This window comes from Schistocerca nitens, chromosome 1 (assembly GCF_023898315.1).
Source record: "Schistocerca nitens isolate TAMUIC-IGC-003100 chromosome 1, iqSchNite1.1, whole genome shotgun sequence".
In the NCBI taxonomy this organism is placed as follows: Eukaryota; Metazoa; Arthropoda; class Insecta; order Orthoptera; family Acrididae; genus Schistocerca; species Schistocerca nitens.
The window spans coordinates 946,178,482-946,198,648 of record NC_064614.1 but is presented as its reverse complement, the minus strand read 5'-3'; the positions used below and the strand labels follow the sequence as shown (position 1 = coordinate 946,198,648).

The following is a 20,167-nucleotide window of genomic DNA, read 5'->3' as shown; positions in this document are numbered from 1 at the left end:
CACATTACGGTGTCCTCGATTGGTGTCGTAATGCCATGAATTTTGTAGAAGTACGATGTTATATTCTATTTCCTTTAACAGCTGATCATTACGTTATTTTTCGTGATTTTTGACGACCATGTTATAACTTTAATATGTAAGTAGGTCTACAAGTAGCCTTGGTGAAAATTTTCACTTTCATTTAACAAATGAAGATAATGACTGTCCTTAGCGACCAAATTCCTCATCTATAGCCGGCCGATGTGGCCGAGCGGTTCTAGGCACTTCAGTCCGGAACCGCGCTGCTGCTACGGTCGCAGGTTGAAATCCTGCCTCGAGCATGGGTGTGATGTCCTTAGGTTAGTTAGGTTTAAGTAGTTCTTAGTTCTAGGGGACTGATGACCTCAGATGTTAAGTACCATAGTGCTCAGAGGCATTTGAGCCATTTTGAACCTCGTCTATATGTAAACATCAGCGTGTACAAGCGCACAGTATCTCACCAATTTTTTCGTATCAAAAAGGGAACTTACTTAAGTTTTATAAATTTAAACAGGAGTTCTAATAAATCAGCTCAATGATGAACTGAATTGGTACGAGACGTTTCTACAATACGTCGTCATAATTTTAAGTCTACATAAGCGTTTACATGTTATCAGATGTATCCGGGAAGGGCAAAAAAATGGTTCAAATGGCTCTGAGCACCATGGGACTCAACTGCTGAGGTCATAAGTCCCCTAGAACTTAGAACTACTTAAACCTAACTAACCTAAGGACAACACACACATCCATGCCCGAGGCAGGATTCGAACCTGCGACCGTAGCGGTCGCGCGGTTCCAGACAGTAGCGCCAGAACCGCTCGGCCACCAGCGGCCGGCGGGAAGGGCAGGAAGTGTGCAGCGTGCTGCAGAAACGGGCCACGCCAGTATACTTTCTTCTAAGAAAGAGGATAGTTCAGGTAGCATTGTGGTGCTATACAGAACTAACAGGTCTGTTGTTTGTGCAGTGGAAGCACCACGGCAGCTACGCGCCCTCGAGCACCGTCCCAGTGCACGACGTGCCGGTGTACGTGCCGGTGTCCAACAGCGTCTCCAGCGGCGCCAGCGGCCACAAGGTGCACTACGACGACGTCCCTGTGCTCATCGGCAGCAGCGGAGTCAAACACGTCAAGACCGACGACTCCCAGAAGACGGTGCCCGTCGTTATCCCCATCAGCATCAACATCAGCACCGGCAAGGAGGACAAGTCCCCGCCGGCTAAGCACCCGGACGTCCCGATAGTCATTGGCAAACCTCCAGCTGCCTCCAGTACGGTGCCGCCGGACGTCCCCGTCGTCTACGGACTCAATCTAGGTGAGCCATTCTTTGCGTAACTACCTGCACAGGTGTCATTGTTATTGTTGTTGTTGTCTTCGGTCCGAAGACTGGTTCGAGCATTTCTCCATGACAGTCTTTCCTGTGCAAGCCTCTTCATCTTGGCGTAGCTACTGCAGCCTACATTCACTTGTGTACTGTAGTTAAGACATGGTCGTCCTTTACAATCTCATACACCTCACCCAGTTACCAAATTATCTATCCCTTGATACTTCAGAATTTTTGGTATCAACCCGTCCATTCTGCCTGTCAAACCTGTTTTCTTCCCTGTTCGATTCAGTACCTCTTCGGTACTTATACGATCTCTCCATCTAATCTTCAGCATTCCTCTGTAGCACATTTCAAAATCTTACATTCCCTTCGTATTTGGATTCACTTCCGTACAAGGCTGTACCCCAGACAAATACTTTCGTAAAGTTCTTTCTAACACTTAAATTTGTACTAGATGTCAACAAATTTCTCTTTTATGAAAATGCTGCCCAAATAGCGAAACTCGTCCACTGCTTCCAGGACGTCATTTCCTAATCTATGAGGTTCCTACAGCTCACCTGATTTGATGCGACTGCATACCACTGCTTTTGTCCCACTTTTGTGGAGGTGGAGGTGGTTAGTGTTTAACGTCCCGTCGACAACGAGGTCATTAGAGACGGAGCGCAAGCTCGGGTTAGGGAAGGATTGGGAAGGAAATCAGCCGTGCCCTTTCAAAGGAACCATCCCGGCATTTGCCTGAAACGATTTAGGGAAATCACGGAAAACCTAAATCAGGATGGCCGGTGACGGGATTGAACCGTCGTCACCCGAATGCGAGTCCAGTGTCCACTTTTGTGGATGTCCATTTGATAACCTCTTTTCAAGACTCTATTCATTTCGTTCGACCGATCTTCGAAGTCTTTCGCCGTTTCAGATAGAATTATAGTGTCGATTCAAAGTACGAAGTTTTTACTTCTTGTCTGTGGACTTTAATTTACTCTTCAAATTGCTTCTTGACAGGGACTATAATAAGAGCTGCAGGTTTCAGTCTTCTCGAACTGTAGTTTGACATTCCTCAATGATACTGATAAACAAATTTTCATTAAGCATCTCTCTCACAACTTGCATAGTTAGTTACATTTCATTGGTATGGCTGTAATTATGAACTGATTACGTGTCTTACACTATGAAGCTCTTAACAATATTTTGATCTGCAAGTCCTCCATACTGTAATGAAAACATATTTAGCATGTTTCTACTTTTTACGAATCTTGCTTAGCATAAATGTCATATAACATAATGCAAACTTTTCATTCCGTAATCTAAATAAATCCTTTTTTTTTTAGAAACATTCGTAAACAATAAGCTGATGCATATGGAGCGTATGGTGGCATAAATTTATTTAACTTCAGGAAGAAACGATTAGTTTGAATGCCATTGGAGCGGTGATATAGTCACGGCCGTCACCTGAGGATTTTCTAAAGACAGTGGCTACCATTTCACGGCAGTTTGTTACCTGATAATGGCAAGGAAGATCTTTGCGAACTTTTGTACATTTTTAGCTATCCCTTGTGATGCATTAGAAATAATAATATATTATCATTAAGCGTGACTTGCGTTCAGTTTATTGGCTCGATATTCTTCGTAAAAATTTTTCTTATGTCATGAAGAACAATCATTACAATATATAGAATGCTCAGAAACAGTCTTACAAAGATGTAATAGTGTTGCTGGATAGGTTGTGATGAGATGCAATTGTTAAAAAAAATCGGTACGTTCTGCCGTTTCCGATTTAATTTGCATTGAAGTTAGTCCATCAGGTAGCTGCGCACACTAAATGCGGCGCTGAAATCTGCGGATCTGTGAGTTACCACTTTTGAAATACTCACTACCAGTTAGAATGTGCCTTTTTCGCAAGTGATAAATTTAATGTAGGTGAGCAAAAGCTACGTTTGTCCGGTATGAGAAAACCAAACGAAAAACACGTTTGGCGACACTGTCTCTGGCAGACCGCTTGAATCTGCGTGCGCAGCAACATGATTGGCTAGCTTCAGTTCTATTTATATCGGAAATGGCTCAACGTACCCCTTTTTTTCTTAACAGTTATTTTTTATCACACTCTACGCAACAAAACCCTTACAAGCTTTCCAGACTATTTCTGACCTCCCTGTATACATGCAGGGTACACAGACAATACTTGCCACCACAAAACCTGAAAAGACCGCACATTTCCCTATGTTTAAACAATACATCATTTTCTTTCAGGATGGCGTATATCATGAATACAGTGGGTATGTCTTCGTAAAAATAGTGCTAATTGGAGGAATAGGTCATGTCCTTCAGCGTCGTTCACTTAGAACTCATTACCGCTCGGTGGGTAAGTGCCACACTATGCAGTTAAAGGTGTGTCGTTCGATCCCCGTCCATCCCTGCGAATTTTTCCTCTCGCATTTCTGTTGTTTCATCACTGACAATTATTGTGAAAGTGAAAAATAACAATTTGCACCGTAGCTCTAAATCTGCCTCCCCGTATAACTGGTTGGATAAGTTAGTTCAAATGTCGCAGAAAGACAAGTCTGTACCACCTCCAGTAGGTCCACGGCTAGGAAAGCACCTCGGTGATCTAAACAAAATCCAGTGTGATGACAATTTTAGTTACCGTCCGTAACGCTAACACGGAAAGCAAAAAAAAGTACGAAATGTAGGACGAACTCAAACGATCACCAGAATACATCATCATCTGTGTCACGGCTGTATTCGATTTCGACCACTTTGAAAACAGAGTATGTCATCGCTACAAGTATCTGGTTCTGTTCCATGCAGCATCGCTACCATCATAGTGTCATCCATTGCTGAATTAAGGTTTGCGAATTTTCCGTGCGTTATAGTAGTCATCCATACATATCCACGTTACTTTGTTTGCTTTCAAATGCCTTCTATCCACCTTCCATACAATCTTCATATATTTTTATTATCATTTGGAGCCCTGCAAGGAACTTGCTTGATTTGTCTGATATCCATTCATGTGACTACATTTGCAGCTGACCTCCGCTTCATTTTCATTGCCGTCATAGCTACCTCTTCTAGTCGGATCTGTTGCTGCCTGCCCCTGGCTCTTCAAGTAATTCCCAACGTGCATCACTCCACTGCTCGCAAAGTAACCCCTAAGTTTTAATTTTTATCCTGTAATTCAATGCCTCAGTAACATAAATCACATCAGTTTTAGTTAGTCATTTCACTTTAAATCGCTCCTAAATATTAAATGAACTAGGCTTCTGATGATGTAATAATGGGTCATTCTATTTATTTACGCTATGTGAAAAGTATCCGGACAACCCCAAAAACATACGTTTTTCATATTAGGTGCATTGTGCTGCCACCTACTGCCAGGTACTCCATATCAGCGACCTCAGTAGTCATTAGACATCGTGAGAAAGCAGAATGGGGCGCTTCGCGGAACTCACGGACTTCGAACGTGGTTACGTGATTGAATGTCACTTGTGTCATACTTCTGTACGCGAGATTTCCACACTCCTAAACATCCGTAGCTCCATTCTTTTCGATGTGATAGTGAACTGCAAACGTGAAGGGACACGTGCAGCACAAAAGCGTACAGGCCGACCTTGTCTGTTGACTGACAAAGACCGCCTACAGTTGAAGACGGTCTCAATGTGTAATAGGCAGACGTCTATCCAGACCATCACACAGGAATTCCAAACTGCATCACGATCCACTGCAAGTACTATGACAGTTACGAAGGAGGTGAGAAAACTTGGATTTCATGGTCGAGCGGCTGCTCATAAGGCAGACATCACGCCGGCAAATGCCAAACGACGCTTCACTTGGTGTAACGAGCGTAAACATTGGACGATTTAACTGTGGAAAAACATTGTGTGGAGTGACGAATCACGGTACACAATGTGGCGATCCAATGGCAATGTATGGGTATGGCGAATGCGCGGTGAACCTCATCTGCCAGCGTGTGAAATGCCAACAGTAAAATTCGGAGGCGGTGGTGTTATGGTGTGGTCGTGGTTTTCATGGAGAGCGCTTGCACTCTTGTGGTTTTGCGTGGCACTATCACAATGTAGGCCCACATTGATGTTTTAAGCACCTTCTTGCTTCCCACTGTTGAAGAACAATTCGGGGATCGCCATTGTATCTTTCACCACGGTCGAGCACCGGTTCATGATGCACGGCCTGTGGAAGAGTGGTTACATGACAGTAACATCCCTGTAATGGACTGGTCTGCACAGAGACTTGACCTGAATCCTATAGAACACCTTTGGGGTGTTTTGGACCGCCGACTTCGTGCCAGGCCTCACCGACCGACATCAATACCTTTCGTCAGTGCAGTACTCCGTGAAGAATGGGCTGCCATTCCCCAAGAAACCTTCCAGCACCTGATTTAACGTATGCCTGCGAGAGTAGAAGCTGTCATCAAGGCTAAGTGTGGACCAACACCATATTGAATTCCAGCATTACTGATGGAGGGCACCACGAACTTGTAAGCCATTTTCAGCCAGGTGTCTGGATACTTTTGATCACACAGTGTATGTGTAATACGCTACATTGGTTTATGTTCGGGTTCAACTGCCATTCCATGTACCAAGCGTCGCTTATCTGCACACCCACACGGAAGACGTTATGCAGGAGAGTTTGGATCAATGGAAGGAGCAAATATTGGCGTGTATGGACTCAACTGGGATATACTTCGAAGGCGGCTAACACTAATTCAACACTCTCTGTTAGTGCAAAAGGTAGCAGCATCAATCTCGTTTTTCTTGATGCCGATCCCGTACATGACGTTGTCACATCGTACGAACTCATTCAATGTTAAAAATCAGACGCTTACTAATACGTAAAGATAAATATTTCCTTCTTCAATTCTTGTTTCAGAAGACGAAAATTTCGACTTCATTGCAAATTGTAATAGTACCTGAATAAAAAGCAACACCCGTCTCCTGACTGAGAAGATAGCTGATAAAATATTCGGAATCATCGATGGCCGATTCAGCCCAAATGAATTATCGCTGAAGACTGTGCACATACAGTTCAGTGCTTCTCAGAAATGGCCAGATGAAATTAAACAAGTTCCCAGACCATGAAATACAAGAACAAAGTGTCAGGTTTTATGGGTCTACAGGGAGATCATAATCTTAACTGGAACACCCACTGCCTAGACTTAATGAAACACTTTATTTCAACTTCTTTAGCACGTCCTATTGTGATTTTATTACTACCGTCGGTGATTTAAAAATAAATGAAGTAGTATGTTGCAATAATTAATGAATTATAGTATCTTTTCTGGGGGAACCAAACTTTCGTGAATAGTATATTAAAGAACTCTGCCATTACTAATATTTCTCTTACCTCAAAAACTATTGAAAATCATTAATATACACATTAAGAAAAGTTTTGCATCACCCCGGTTCTCAAACCTCCTGGAGGTAGAAGTTGACTGTGGATATTCTTTCACAGACACAGCCCCTTTGACTGCTCAGATATGTCACTCAACCCGCCCAAAGATGTAAACAACCATTCGTGAGTAGTGCCTATTAGGCAGAGGGGGTCCGACAGCCGATCAGTTCCAGTCATTGCACCAGGAAGGAGGTACACGGCTCGTGTTGTCTGTAGTTCAACCATGCCTAGACGTTCAATATCGCGGTTCGATCGCGTCCGCATTGTTACTTTGTGCCTGGAAGGGCTCTCAACAAGGGAGGTGTCCAGTCGTCTCGGAGTGATCCAAAGCGATATTGTTCGGACATGGAGGAGATACAGAGAGACAGAAACTGTCGATGAGATGCCTCGCTCACGCCGCGCAGGGGTTACTACAGCAGTGGGTGACCGCTACCTATGGATTGTGGCTCGGAGCAATGCCACCATGTTGAATAATGCTTTTTGTGCAGCCACAGGACGTCGTGTTACGACTCAAACTGTGCGCAACAGGCTGCATGATATGCAACTTCATTCCCGACGTCCATGGCGAGGTCCATCTTTGTAACCACGACAGCATGCGGCGCGGTACAGATGGGTCAAACAACATGCCGAATAGACCGCTCAGTATTGGCATCACGTTCTATTCACCGATGAGTGTCGTATATGCCTTCAACCAGACAATCGTCTGGAGGCAACCCGGTCAGGCTGAACGCCTTAGACTCATTGTTCAGCGAGTGCATCAAGGTGAGGTTCGCTGCTGTTTTGGGGTGGCATTATGTGGGGCCGACGTACGCCGCTGGTGGTCATGGAAGGCGCCAACCATATCGGCAGCATATTGGCGAGGTGCAACCATATCGCCAGCATATTGGCGAGGCATTCGTCTTCATGGACGACAATTCGCGCCCCCGTAATACACGTCTTGTGAATGGCTTCCTTCAGGATAACGACATCGATCGACTAGAGTGGCCAGGATGTTCTCCAGACATGAATCCTATTGAACATGCCTGGGATAGATTGAAAAGGGCTGTTTATGGACGACGTGTCCCACTAGCCACTCTGAGGGATCTATGCCGAATCGCCGTTGAGGAGTGTCACAATGTGGACCAACAATGGTTGGTTCAAATGGCTCTGAGCACTATGGGACTCAACTTCTGAGGTCATTAGTCTCCTAGAACTTAGAACTAGTTAAACCTAAGGACATCACACACATCCATGCCCGAGGCAGGATTCGAACCTGCGACCGTAGCGGTCTCGCGGTTCCAAACTGCAGCGCCCAGAACTGCACAGGACCAACAATGCTTTGATGAACTAGTGTATAGCATGCCACGACGAATACAGGCATGCATCAATGCAAGAAGACGTACTACTGGGTATTAGAGGTACGGCTGTATACAGCAATCTGGACCACCACCTTTGAAGGTGTAGCTCTATTGTGGTACAACTTGCAATGTGTGGTTTTCGAGAGCAATAAAAAGGGCGGAAATGATGTTTATTTTGATCTTTATTCCAATTTTCTGTACAGGTTCCAGATCTCTCGATACCGAGGTGATGCAAATCCTTTTTTGATGTGTGTATAACACTAGGACAAAAACATCTACAGACTTCAAGGGGTTAATAGTAGTACACAATGGCGTCGGATACATGGGTACACCCGTAATCAACAACCGGCCAGAGCACACTAAATGCCACGTGGCTAATGTGGGTGAATTTAACGCTGAATGAAAGGACTTTATATTGGTCAAGTCTTTCTACACCCTTAAGAGTGAATTCACAGAAACTCTTAAACATAATATTATAATTTGGTTTGTAATTATAATCATAATTAGCAATGTAATGCAGTAATGTAAAATCGTTTCCGTGTATTGCACTTTAAATTATATGTACAATTCGTGGCATACATGGAATACGACTGATGTAATGTAATCAGTAACGTGAACAGTCTCGTTTCTTCTGTAATTCTTTTGTGTGTTCAGATATAAGTATTAAACATCAAATATTGATATCAACTAATGCACAGGTACTCCACAATAGTTGTATATGTATTGCAGATGGTTCAAATATTTGCAGCTACCGATAGCTTCTGATCTCCTACACATGTATTAGATTGGTGCATAAGTTCGTAGTGTTTTTCCGTGAGCTTAATAAATGCAACACATACACATAACGGAATCTTTAGTCATCAATAATATATTCCTCTTCACTGTTTACAACAGTCTACCATCGTTGTGATAACTTTTGAATCCGATATTTTAGAAATCACGTGGTTTTAAGGGGAAGAGTCGTCGAGCCATGTTCGGAGCGTATTTTTATCCGGAAACGAAGTTCCTTGAAGGTAGTTCGATAGAGAGCGGAAAAGGGTGAAAATCTGAGGACCAAGGTCTGATCAAAATGGTTGAGGAAATACTGCCCAACACAACTTCTGTATAGTGTTTTTTGTCAGTCTATCAGAATGCAGGCGGGCGTCATCGTGGAGTAGAATCACTTCAAGTGGTCTTCTTGGTCATTGTTCTTGGACTGCGTCTGCAAAACGTTTCAATTGTTGACAATAAATGTCAGCAGTGATAGTTGCACCTCGCAGAAATAAATCGTTGTACACCACAACGTCGTTGTTCCACCAGACGCACAACATTATCTTTTGTGGAATGCAGCAGGTCTTTGAACGGCGAATTCCTGCTTTTTTTAGGCTCAAACATTCGTTCTTTTTCTTTATGCGACAATACAGACACTATTTTTCATCGTCAGTGACGATACAGGATGGAAATTGTCGGTGTTGTTCATGAGCCAATTGATGACGAGCAAACAAGGGATGCACATATGGGCACAGGCTGTGTTTTGTTATTTTGGCTTAAAGCACCCACACACACGATTTCTGAACCTACACCATTGCATGCGAATGTCGCACTGCAGTGCAAACGCATCTCAGTTCTGGAGTACAGTGACGTGGATCATTGTGGATTACTGCCTTTAAACGATCTTCGTCAAAAACTGAAGGTCTTCCTCATTGTGGAGAGTCATTAATGCCCCAGTGGATACACCGGTTCCCGTGAGATCACCGAAGTTAAGCGCTGTCGGGCGTGGCTGGCACTTGGATGGGTGACCATCCGGGCCGCCATGCGCTGTTGCCATTTTTCGGGGTGTACTCAGCCTCGTGATGCCAGTTTAGGAGCTACTCGACCGAATAGTAGCGGCTCCAGTCAAAGAAAACAATCATAACGACCGGGAGAGCGGTGTGCTGACCACACGCCCCTCCTATCGGCATCCTCAACTGAGGATGACACGGCGGTCGGATGGTCCCGATGGGCCACTTGTGGCCTGAAGACGGAGTGCATTAATGTCAAAAGGATCCTCCTTAAAACGAGTAAACCATTTTCTTACCGTGCTTCGTTCAATGGTATTATTCCCATACACTTCCTAAATGTTTCTGGCTGCCTCCGCTATTGTCACCTCTCTATTGAACTCAAACAGAAGAATATGTCGGAAATGTAGATTTCTCCACTTGCACTCCGTTTTCTAGCGTCCACAGCACCACTCACTATCTCGTGATGACAAAATGACAATATGTATACTCAAATAGCAACAGTCAACAACAAATAAAGAAACCTCAATCAACTAATAAACCCATAGCAACTGGAATACCAACATTCCAAACAAAGACGCTACAAACTTATGCATCAGTCTTATACATTCTAGAATAATTGATTCCCATTTCAGTGAAGTTATTTTATGATATACTGTCAAGTAACTCTACTTTCAATAACAAATCAGTTACGTAAACAATGCAACTGAAAGTTCCAAGAAAGTGAAAGCTCACAAAAAAAGTTCAAAAAAATTTGGGTAACAGGTATCCTTTACCACTGTCGTAAGCCACGGCAGTGAAGTGATGTCTATATGTCAGTCATTTACGGGGAATCGGGACCGCGCGGGATTAGCCAAGCGGTCTGAGGCGCTGCAGTCATGGACTGTGCGGCTGGTCCCGGCGGAGGTTCGAGTCCTCCCTCGGGCATGGGTGTGCGTGTTTGTCCTTAGGATAATTTAGGTTAAGTAGTGTGTGAGCTTAGTGACTGATGACCTTAGCAGTTACGTCCCATAAGATTTCACACACATTTGAACATTTGAACGGGGAATCGGGGCAGTTAGATGGTTAGATGGTTCGACATGCAGATCTGACTGAATAGCAGCAAGAGGCTACAGCGTTCAAAGGTGTCCATGGCCACATTTGTTGGTGTATCAATGCAGACTGTACAGTGTATAAAAGGTAAGATGCACCAGAAACCATGTAACACAGTGGTCGTAAAATAGATCCTAACCGACAGATACCGGAAGCAAGAGCCACGCCCTGTCAACGGCAGTCGGTTTCAGGACCACCAGGAATTGCTCCTGTCACTGCATTCAGGACAATCTCAATCAGTTTCCAAGGGACCTTTGCGATGGGAACAGCCTACAGTGGTAACTTTAAGTCGGGCACATGGCAAAATGCCAATGCTCACTGTGGCACCAAAATGTGCACTTCAGCGACACAAACAACACGGAAACTGAACAATGACTATCTGGAGGCGCGTAGTGTAGTCTGACGTGTCGAGAATTACCGTCTTTTCGAATGACACAAGCGTTCAGTACGGCCCAGTGAAGCGGTAACCTGCAGTGTCTAAAGGACATTGATAAGGTGTGTGAAGTTTTGAGGATGTTCCCAGCACCATGGCGTATGCCCTGACCCAGTATGTCTTTTTTTTGTAATATTCTTGATGACCAAAGTCCGCTCCGATAGCTGAGTGGTCAGCGCGGCGGTATGTCACGTCAAGGGGCCCGGGTTCGATTCCTGGCTGGATTGGAGATTTTCTCCGCTCAGGGAGTGGGTGTTGTCTTGTCGTCATTATCATTTCATCATCATCAGTGGAAGGCAGGCTTCCCCCATCAGAACACAAAGTTTTTTTTTTTTGCCAAATGATGCCCTTTCATCTGCATCTACGTGATTAGAATGCCGCCGGCACTCCAATCTTGCAAGATGGCAACAGCCCTATGCACGGGGATGCTGCCGTACATTTGACGAATACTGAGGCGCCCTATAATACACTCATAAATGTTCCGCTAAATGAGCCGATCGCAGTCCCACAGGAAATGTACGGGAGTGTGTGGAAGAGCAGGTGAAAAGTAGCTATCAATATCCCGGCCATTTTTTAGTTCTAGGGGTGACGTGCATTTTATCCTGTGTGCTTATTATTCAAAATACATTTTTTCCAAGGTTTCTCCATCGAGCAAGTCACTAGGGCTATGACTGGAAGTACTTTAACTTTTTCTTAGCAACGAAGTTTTGAGCTCCGTATTCGTCGTATAGAAGTGATGTCGATAATACACTGGCGTGCAGAACTTAAGGACGAAAGTATCTTTAGCACGATGTGTCACCTCCAAGTAACAGCTCGATGAAACTTGTTCCATGCATAGCAGTAACTTCTGTAGGATAGTACGGAGGGTACCTGATAGAAGTACATAATGAGAGGAACAAAAATGACAGTTTTATTGAAAGAGAATAATAACGCTGAACTCTCCACAATTTATGATGTTCCCCTGGATATTGAAAAAGGTTCTTTTAGGTTGTGTGATCACCAACCATGCTTTGCAATGTGCACCCATGCTGGACATGATGTTGGTAAGGAGTTCTTCTGGTAAGCCTTCCCATTCCTTCACCGTCACGTTTGATAACTGCTGGGTGGTCTTTCTTGCATGTGGATGTGCTGCACTACACCTCCCCAACGCATCCAACGCGCTATATGGGATTTAAGTAGAGAGAACCGGCAGGCCAGTCCATTCCTCGAGTACCCCCTCGTCCCAAGAGCTCCTTCACCTGCGCTGCTCGATTCCGTCACGCATTGTCATTCATAAAAATAAAATCTGGGCCGGTTTGACCCGTGAATAGACGCAGAAGTACAGTGTCACAGCAATGATGACCAGCCAGCGTACCGTGTTGAAATATTCGGATGTCACCACACCCATGAAACATTTTATCTCCCCACACCACAACAACTGCAACACAGAAACGGCCATGATTGACGATATTCACTGAATCCGCCTCTCATTCGAGAAGAGCACGCAACTCCACTCCTTGTTGGACCAGTCCGTGTGCTCTTGGAACCATCACAAACGATACTGCCGATATGCGGGCGTCAACGAAACACAAAGTACTGGTCGTCAGGCAAAGAGATCACTCCCGTATAGTCTCCACGCCACTGTGGAGCGTAAGGATGGATGCCTTTCAGTCCTGTTAAATATAGCTGCAATTGCAACCGCTGTTTGACGCTTATCCCTTCTTGCCTGAAGCACACTGTAGCGGTCATCTGTTGCTACTGCTGACCGCGACCGACCACCACCTCTTCTCGTCACGCAGCTGAAACAATGCTGTTTGCTATACCAAACTCATGGGCTGCACTCATCACACCTCATATTTCTTCAAGTTCCCCGACGGTTCTTTCCTATGTGAACTCATCCAAATGTTGTCTCCGGGCCATGTTGTAATGAAAAACATCACCGCACAGCACCGTAACTGTTCGCTGACGGACTAACGCTGTCTTTTCACGTTCCTTCAGCTGCCTCGTTTCGCGGGGCCAGCCCCATATGGCGCCAGAGTCGCGATGACCTCGTGCCGTGCGACAGCCAGCTTCCTGTGCACGACTGGGAGACTCCTGGCAACATGCTCCCGCAGTTTTACTCATTTCCACGAGTAGATAATATGTTACGGTACCCTAGCCATCTCGTCCTTAAGCCTTGCAGAATAGTGTACTTTGATAGATATTTACTATGATATAACGTTCCAAATGTAATGTTGAACTGCGTACTAGCTAGTTGTTTTAAAGGTGAGAACCTGTGTATCAGGAAATTTCACACTTTTATTAAATTTGGACACCATCAGTTTTTAGCGGAATAAGTACGCTACTGCCCATTAAAATTGCTACACCACGAAGTGGACATGCTACAGACGCGAAATTTAACCGACAGGAAGAAGATGGTGTGATACGCAAATGATTAGCTTTTCAGAGCATTCACACAAGGTTGGCGCCCGTTGCGACACCTACAACGTGCTGACATGAGGAAAGTTTCCAACCGATTTCTCACACACACAGAGCAGTTGAGCGGCGTTGCCTGGTGAAACGTTGTTGTGATGCCTCGTGTAAGGAGGAGAAATGCGTACCATCACATTTCCGACTTTGATAGAGGTCGGATTGTAGCCAATCGCGATTGCGGTTTATCGTATCGCGACACTGCTGCTCGCGTTGGTCGAGATCCAATTACTGTTAGCAGAATATGGAGTCGGTGGGTTCAGGAGGGTAATACGGAACGCCGTCCTGGATCCCAACGGCCTCCTATCACTAGCAGTCGAGATAACAGGCATTTTATCCGCATGGCTGTAACGCATCGTGCAGCCACGTCTCGATCACTGAGTCAACAGATGGGAACGTTTTCAAGACAACAACCATCTGCACGATGGTTCGACGACGTTTGCAGCAGCATGGACTAGCAGCTCGGAGACCATGGCTGCGGTTACCCTTGACGCTGCATCACAGGCAGGAGCGCCTGCGATGGCGTACTCAATGACAAAACTGGGTGCACGAATGGCAAAACGTCATTTTTTCGGATGAATTCACGTTCTGTTTACAACATCATGATGGTCGCATCCGTGTTTGGCGAAATCGCGGTGAACGCACGTTGGAAACGTGTTTTCGTCATCGCCATACTGACGTATCACCCGGCACGATGGTATGGGATTCCATTTGTTACACGTCTGGCTCATCTCTTATTCGCACTGACGGCACTTTGAACAGTGGACGTTACATTTCAGATGTGTTACGACCCGTGGCTCTATCCTCCGTTCAATTCCTACGAAACCCTAAATTTCAGCAGGATAATGCACGACCATATGTTGCAGGTCCTGTACGTGCCTTTCTGGATACAGAAAACGTTCGACTGCTGCCCTGGCCAGCACATTCTCTAGATCTCTCACCAACTGAAAACGTCTGGCTCGTCACAATACGCCAGTCACTACTCTTGATGAACTGTGGTATCGTGTTGAAGCTGCATGGGCAGCTGTACCTGTACACGCCATCCAAGCTCTGTTTGACTCAATTCCCAGGTCTATCAATGCCGTTATTACGTCCAGAGGTGGTTGCTCAGGGTACTGATTTCTCAGGATCCAGGCACCCACATTGCGTGAAAATGTAATCACATATCAGTTCCAGTATAATATATGTGTCCAATGAATACCCGTTTATCATCTGCATTTCTTCTTGGTGTAGCAATTTTAATGGCCATTAGTGTAATACGACCTACTGCCTGGAATCATAAGTCGTGATGAAAGTCTTAATGGCAATTAAATCTACCGTGAAGCGTGCTGAATCAGTACTAAACAAGTATGTGTGCCGTCTTACGTTTTCCCCGTCTCTTGCGTCTTCTTTCTCATGGCGTTTTGCTGGTTTTTTTTTTTTTTTTTTTGCTTTTTTCTAAATGACTGTATTTTCCGTTGGTTCATGCCGGCCTTATTGTTTTGTTTTCTGTATCTGAATTTTATCCTGATCGGACGTCTTTTGATTTCCAGTTATTTCTCGTGTCAAGTGAATTTGCTCTGTACACACGTCTTGCTAACTCCTCTATTCTCTTATTAACGGTATTGTAGAGAAATTTGTCTGACATATTATTTATAAGAGTTCAGCTCAACTCTGATTTTAATTGTTATGATACAATATCTGGAACTCTTCTAATTTCTTCCTTCTTTTCCCATTGATTACATTTTACTTTCATGCGATACTCTCATGGAGACGAACACAACTCATTCGGAAGGAGTATGGTTCACGAATCCTCATCTGGATGTATAGGTTTTTGCGTGTATTGCAGATTACGTATCATTATAGATATTTATCGCAAGTTTTGGAAGATCAAGATCTTATTTTTCGTCACGTTGATCGATTTCTCTAGACATACATATGCCGCAAAGTCTTCCAGATATTATTTTATTCTTCTATCCATTGTCATACACAATCTTTGTTATGTATATTTTTCAATATTTTTTCTGTACTTCTGTATAGTATTGTACCAAAGAGCTTACAAGGGTGACGTTTCGGCGTAATCGTATTTCTATGAACAGCCTTTTCTTCGAACGCAGTTAAACGCTTCAGTAAAGCAGCCTGAGAAAAAAGCAGGATCATTAAAAAACCTATTTTCTCTTAATTACACGGACCTTTACGACGCACATCGTTTAGAAGCTAATAATATAACATTCATAAGACATGTTTATAAAAATAACTTGCTCATTAGAATTAATGATGTCATAAAACTTTATAAAAAAAGCATTCCTTAACAAAAAGATCTGCTTCGTTAGGAAAGAATCTTCTTTATTTATACATGTTATTAAATTACCTTATTTACATTCGTCATACACTTCGGTGTGAAAAATTTGGAATGAAATTTGCCACCCAAAAATTGATAAATTGTCATCTTATTACCTGTATGTGTATTTCAACACATGATATGTATGACCATTCAATGGAGGCTGTTTATGTTTGTTACAGTGGAAAGTTGTTGTTTATATCGGCTTGCAGAAAATTTGTGTATTATAAATACCTCGCGAACGGTTATCAAGGTAAAAGCAAAGTCAAGATGCGCGTGATTGTATCGCGTTGGTGGTTGAAGGCAACAAAAGAAAATATCAAAAAATCACATTTATTCTGGAGATTACCAAATAAGTTTTTTGAACTTAGTACTTCAACATTTGCGGGATCATTCCCATAACATCGAAAAGAAAAAAGTTAGAAATTCAAACTTCGATGAAACGTTCTGTACGTTTTTTATAGCAGTAGATTTGTTTAGTTGTTACTAATAAGTTTTAATAACTATGGAACTTCATTGGTTTTAGGTTTGCCAGCTTTCGCGGATGTCGCTGAAATATAACTTGAGGCAAATCATTTCCAGTTACAAAAATATCTCATCCGTAATGATGTCATCACTGCAGTAGATCTAATTCCATAAATATTTAAACATTTCTTTTATCATCTGTGACTTCTTTCTCTTTTCAAACAAGTGTTCCTTCTATGGTTGTTTTTCTCTCGGCGTGGATAATAAAGCTGTAGTTAACAGATTTTTTAAAATTTATTTTTAAGTTTTAATGTTCATTGGTTTGTCCACTTTCATCCCTATTCTTATCTTATGATCAACTACTTGTGGATAGCAATGGACGTATAGAATCTAAAGGATGTATTTACCGCCTCTATACAACCAATTTTTCGGTTCCACAGAGTACGAAAATAATAATTTACGACTTACACTTACTTGTAAACTATGACACCATGGATCAAATATCGGGAAATGTCTAATTAAAACTATACATAACAAACGTATGCAGTGAATATCTACTATATGACTAAAGAAAGTTCGCATAGCAATAAAAAATTCAGTATTTTATTAATGTGGGAAACTATTGGTAATAAGGTAGTTAACACAATCTCTATGTAGTATATTACATATTTAGTGAACCAACTGCGTATTAACCACGACTTGTTTCTTCTCTAGTCGCAGTTTAGCTCCAGGAAACGTTTCTGTGTGTGTTGTGTAGAGTAGGAAGTGTGAATGCAGTATACCGTATTTCTTTGAAATCAAGTAGTCGCATCCGAAATTATTTTTCTTGATATTTTACAGTGAACTCTGCCCGTAAGTGAAAATTCGGGAAGCTAGTAGATTGATGAGTAGTAGGTTGCTGTGCAGTAGATGCAACAGGCAGTCTCAGAGGGAGTAAAAGTGGGGGAAACTGCCGATTACCTTTGTGACGCCCTCTCCCGGTCATTCCGATCTCACAGCGAGAACTGAGTATGGATGAGAAGGAAGGAGAGAATTTTCAGTTACCTATACCGATAGGAAGAGATCATCAGACACGGAAAATACTGAAGCAAAAAAAAAAAAGTCACAATACCAAGGAGTTGTGCGACGTAACGAAAGTTAGTAGGTCTGTTTCTACATTTGAAATATGATGTCTATTCAGATTTCGCGCCCCTCACATAAGAGAGGCACTAGTAGCGCCACTATGAGGATTCAAATCAGCTTTGCTTTAAATGCACGCTGTACCGGTCGTAAGCGTTAGTTATCTGTAAGATTGGATGTGGTGAGTTGATGATCGTCAAGAATGCCTTTAAGGCGACAAAGATACCATTATCAACACCTCACTAGGTTTGGATGGGGTCGTCTAATAGGGCTGCGGGAAGCTGGATGTTCCTCCGATACTGCCGAAAGACTTGGCAGAAAAGTAGCCACTGTACTGCTGGCTAGGTTCGAATGGGGTCGTCTAATAGGGCTGCGGGAAGCTGGATGTTCCTCCGATACTGCCGAAAGACTTGGCAGAAAAGTAGCCACTGTACTGCTGGCTAGTGGTTATCTTGAGATTGTACGACTGCAGGAACACCGGGCTCCGGACGTCCAGGTAGCACTACCGACAGGGAAGACCATCGTGTTCGGCGTGTGGCTCTGGCACTTCGTACTGAATCTGCAGCAGCAATGTGAGCAGCAGTTGGCACCACAGTTACACAACGAACTTTTACAAATCGGTTACTTCAAGGTTACTCCGAGTCAGATGCTCTATAGCATGCATTCCACTGACCCCAAACTATTTGCAGATTCAGTGGTGTCAACCGAGAGCTTACTGGAGAGCATGGTGTGAGTCTGGTGTGTTTTCCGGTGGTAGCTGGCTCTGTGTCGGCGGCAGTGATGGCCGTGTGTTGGTTAGAAGGAGACAGTTGAGGGTCTGCAACCAGTCTTTCTGCGTGTTAGACACACTAAACCTAAACTTGGTTTTATGGTCGTGGGTACGATTTCGTACAAGAACAGGACCACTTTCGTCGTTATCCCACGCACACTGACTGCAAATTTGTACTTCAATCTGGTGATTCGACTTGTTGTGATTACATTCATGAGCAGCAATCCAGGGGGTGTTTTCCAACAGGATAACGCTCGCCCACATACCACTGTTGTAACCCAACATACAATAGAGAATGTTGACATCATGCTTTGGCCTGCTCGATTACCACATCTGTCTCCAGTCGAGCACAAACGGGACGTCACCGGACGGCAACTCCAGCATCATCCACAAACAGAATTTACCGTTCCTGTATTGACAGACCAAGTGCAGCAGGCATGGAACTCCAGCCCACAAACTGACATCCAGCACCTGTACAGCAAACTGCACGCACGTTTGAGTGCTTGCTTTCAACATTCTGGTGGTAACACCGGTTATTAATGTACCAGAATTTAATTTAACATTTGCAATGGCTTTTCACACCCTTTCGTTAACCTGTGATTTTGCAATGTTAATCACTTAAAAAAGTTACCTGTACAAGTGTGTTCCCAAAACTTCATTACTCTACATTAACTATTTTTTGGTGTTATGACTTTTTTTAGCTAGTGACAGAAGACGATTTCTGACTGTGGAGACGTTGTGAAATCTCGAGGAAGGCAGAGATAAAAAAACCACCAGCAGAAGTCGAATGCATATGCCATTATGATTAGTATATTGTCCACATTCAGCACCAATACCATAAAGGAACATCGCATGTTGTAGTATCTTAACGTAAAATATTTGGGCACCTCACTTGAGAAAGAAAGAATATTTTTTGCCAAAAAGCGAATCATCTTAACCGTGTATCGTTGTAATTCACTAAATTTGTTTAGGCTTTTATTTTGTGACCTGAATAGGGAATAAGTTGTCAAACTGGGAGAAGATTTCGAAATCTTTGTTTGCACTACCCAATGCTAGAATAGCAAAATACAATACATGTGGAACATAATGAAAGATTTGAGATACTATATGGCCTTTCGAAAACCTGAGGTTAAGTTCAAAATTCTAAGGAAATTCAAAACAAGACAGTAGCGTAGTTACTTTGAAGGATAATGAGTTCCAGAAGCACGAACACAAACATGCTAGAAGAAGAATGAAGAACTGCCCACTATAGCGATGGAAGAAGAGAGTTTTCCCAGGAAATATGAAAGTGAAAGTGGGAGAAGAATGAGCAACAGTTTACTAGATAACTGATTGGCCTAATTTTGTACAAGTTGTCAGGTACCAATTAAAGACAGGCGACCGTATATCGATGATATATCATCGGAATTACTAAACCCCTAGTTCTTAGAGTAGACACACCAAATAGCAAGATATGCCTAACTCGGGAAACATCACAAAATAAGATACGTACCAGCAGTCTATCTTGGTAGAGTCTCCAGCAGAATTAATGCACTTTCTAAAGCCACAAATATTCAACTAGCCTTTCGAACCAATAACAACCTTTCAATAAAATTACGTTCCGCCACCACTAGAACATCGAAATAGGATAAACAAGGCATATATCAAATCACATGCGGCAGCTGTAATGGCTTTTACATTGGCCAA

At 43.3% G+C, this 20,167-nt stretch overlaps 1 protein-coding gene across 2 annotated transcripts in view; it reads left to right on the top strand.

The window, feature by feature from the left end:
• The window catches only part of LOC126194184 (uncharacterized), a 75,730-nt gene that overhangs the window by 44,733 nt on the left and 10,830 nt on the right, over positions 1-20,167 (top strand). The window contains exons 3-4 of one of the 2 annotated variants that reach the window (XM_049932746.1): positions 984-1,329; positions 16,655-16,876. In XM_049932746.1, coding sequence (XP_049788703.1) covers positions 984-1,329; positions 16,655-16,689 — 381 coding nt within the window. In that variant the 3' untranslated portion in view covers positions 16,690-16,876. Of the gene's footprint in view, positions 1-983; positions 1,330-16,654; positions 16,877-20,167 lie in introns of those variants that run through there. The other variant, XM_049932745.1, reaches the window with a different exon arrangement.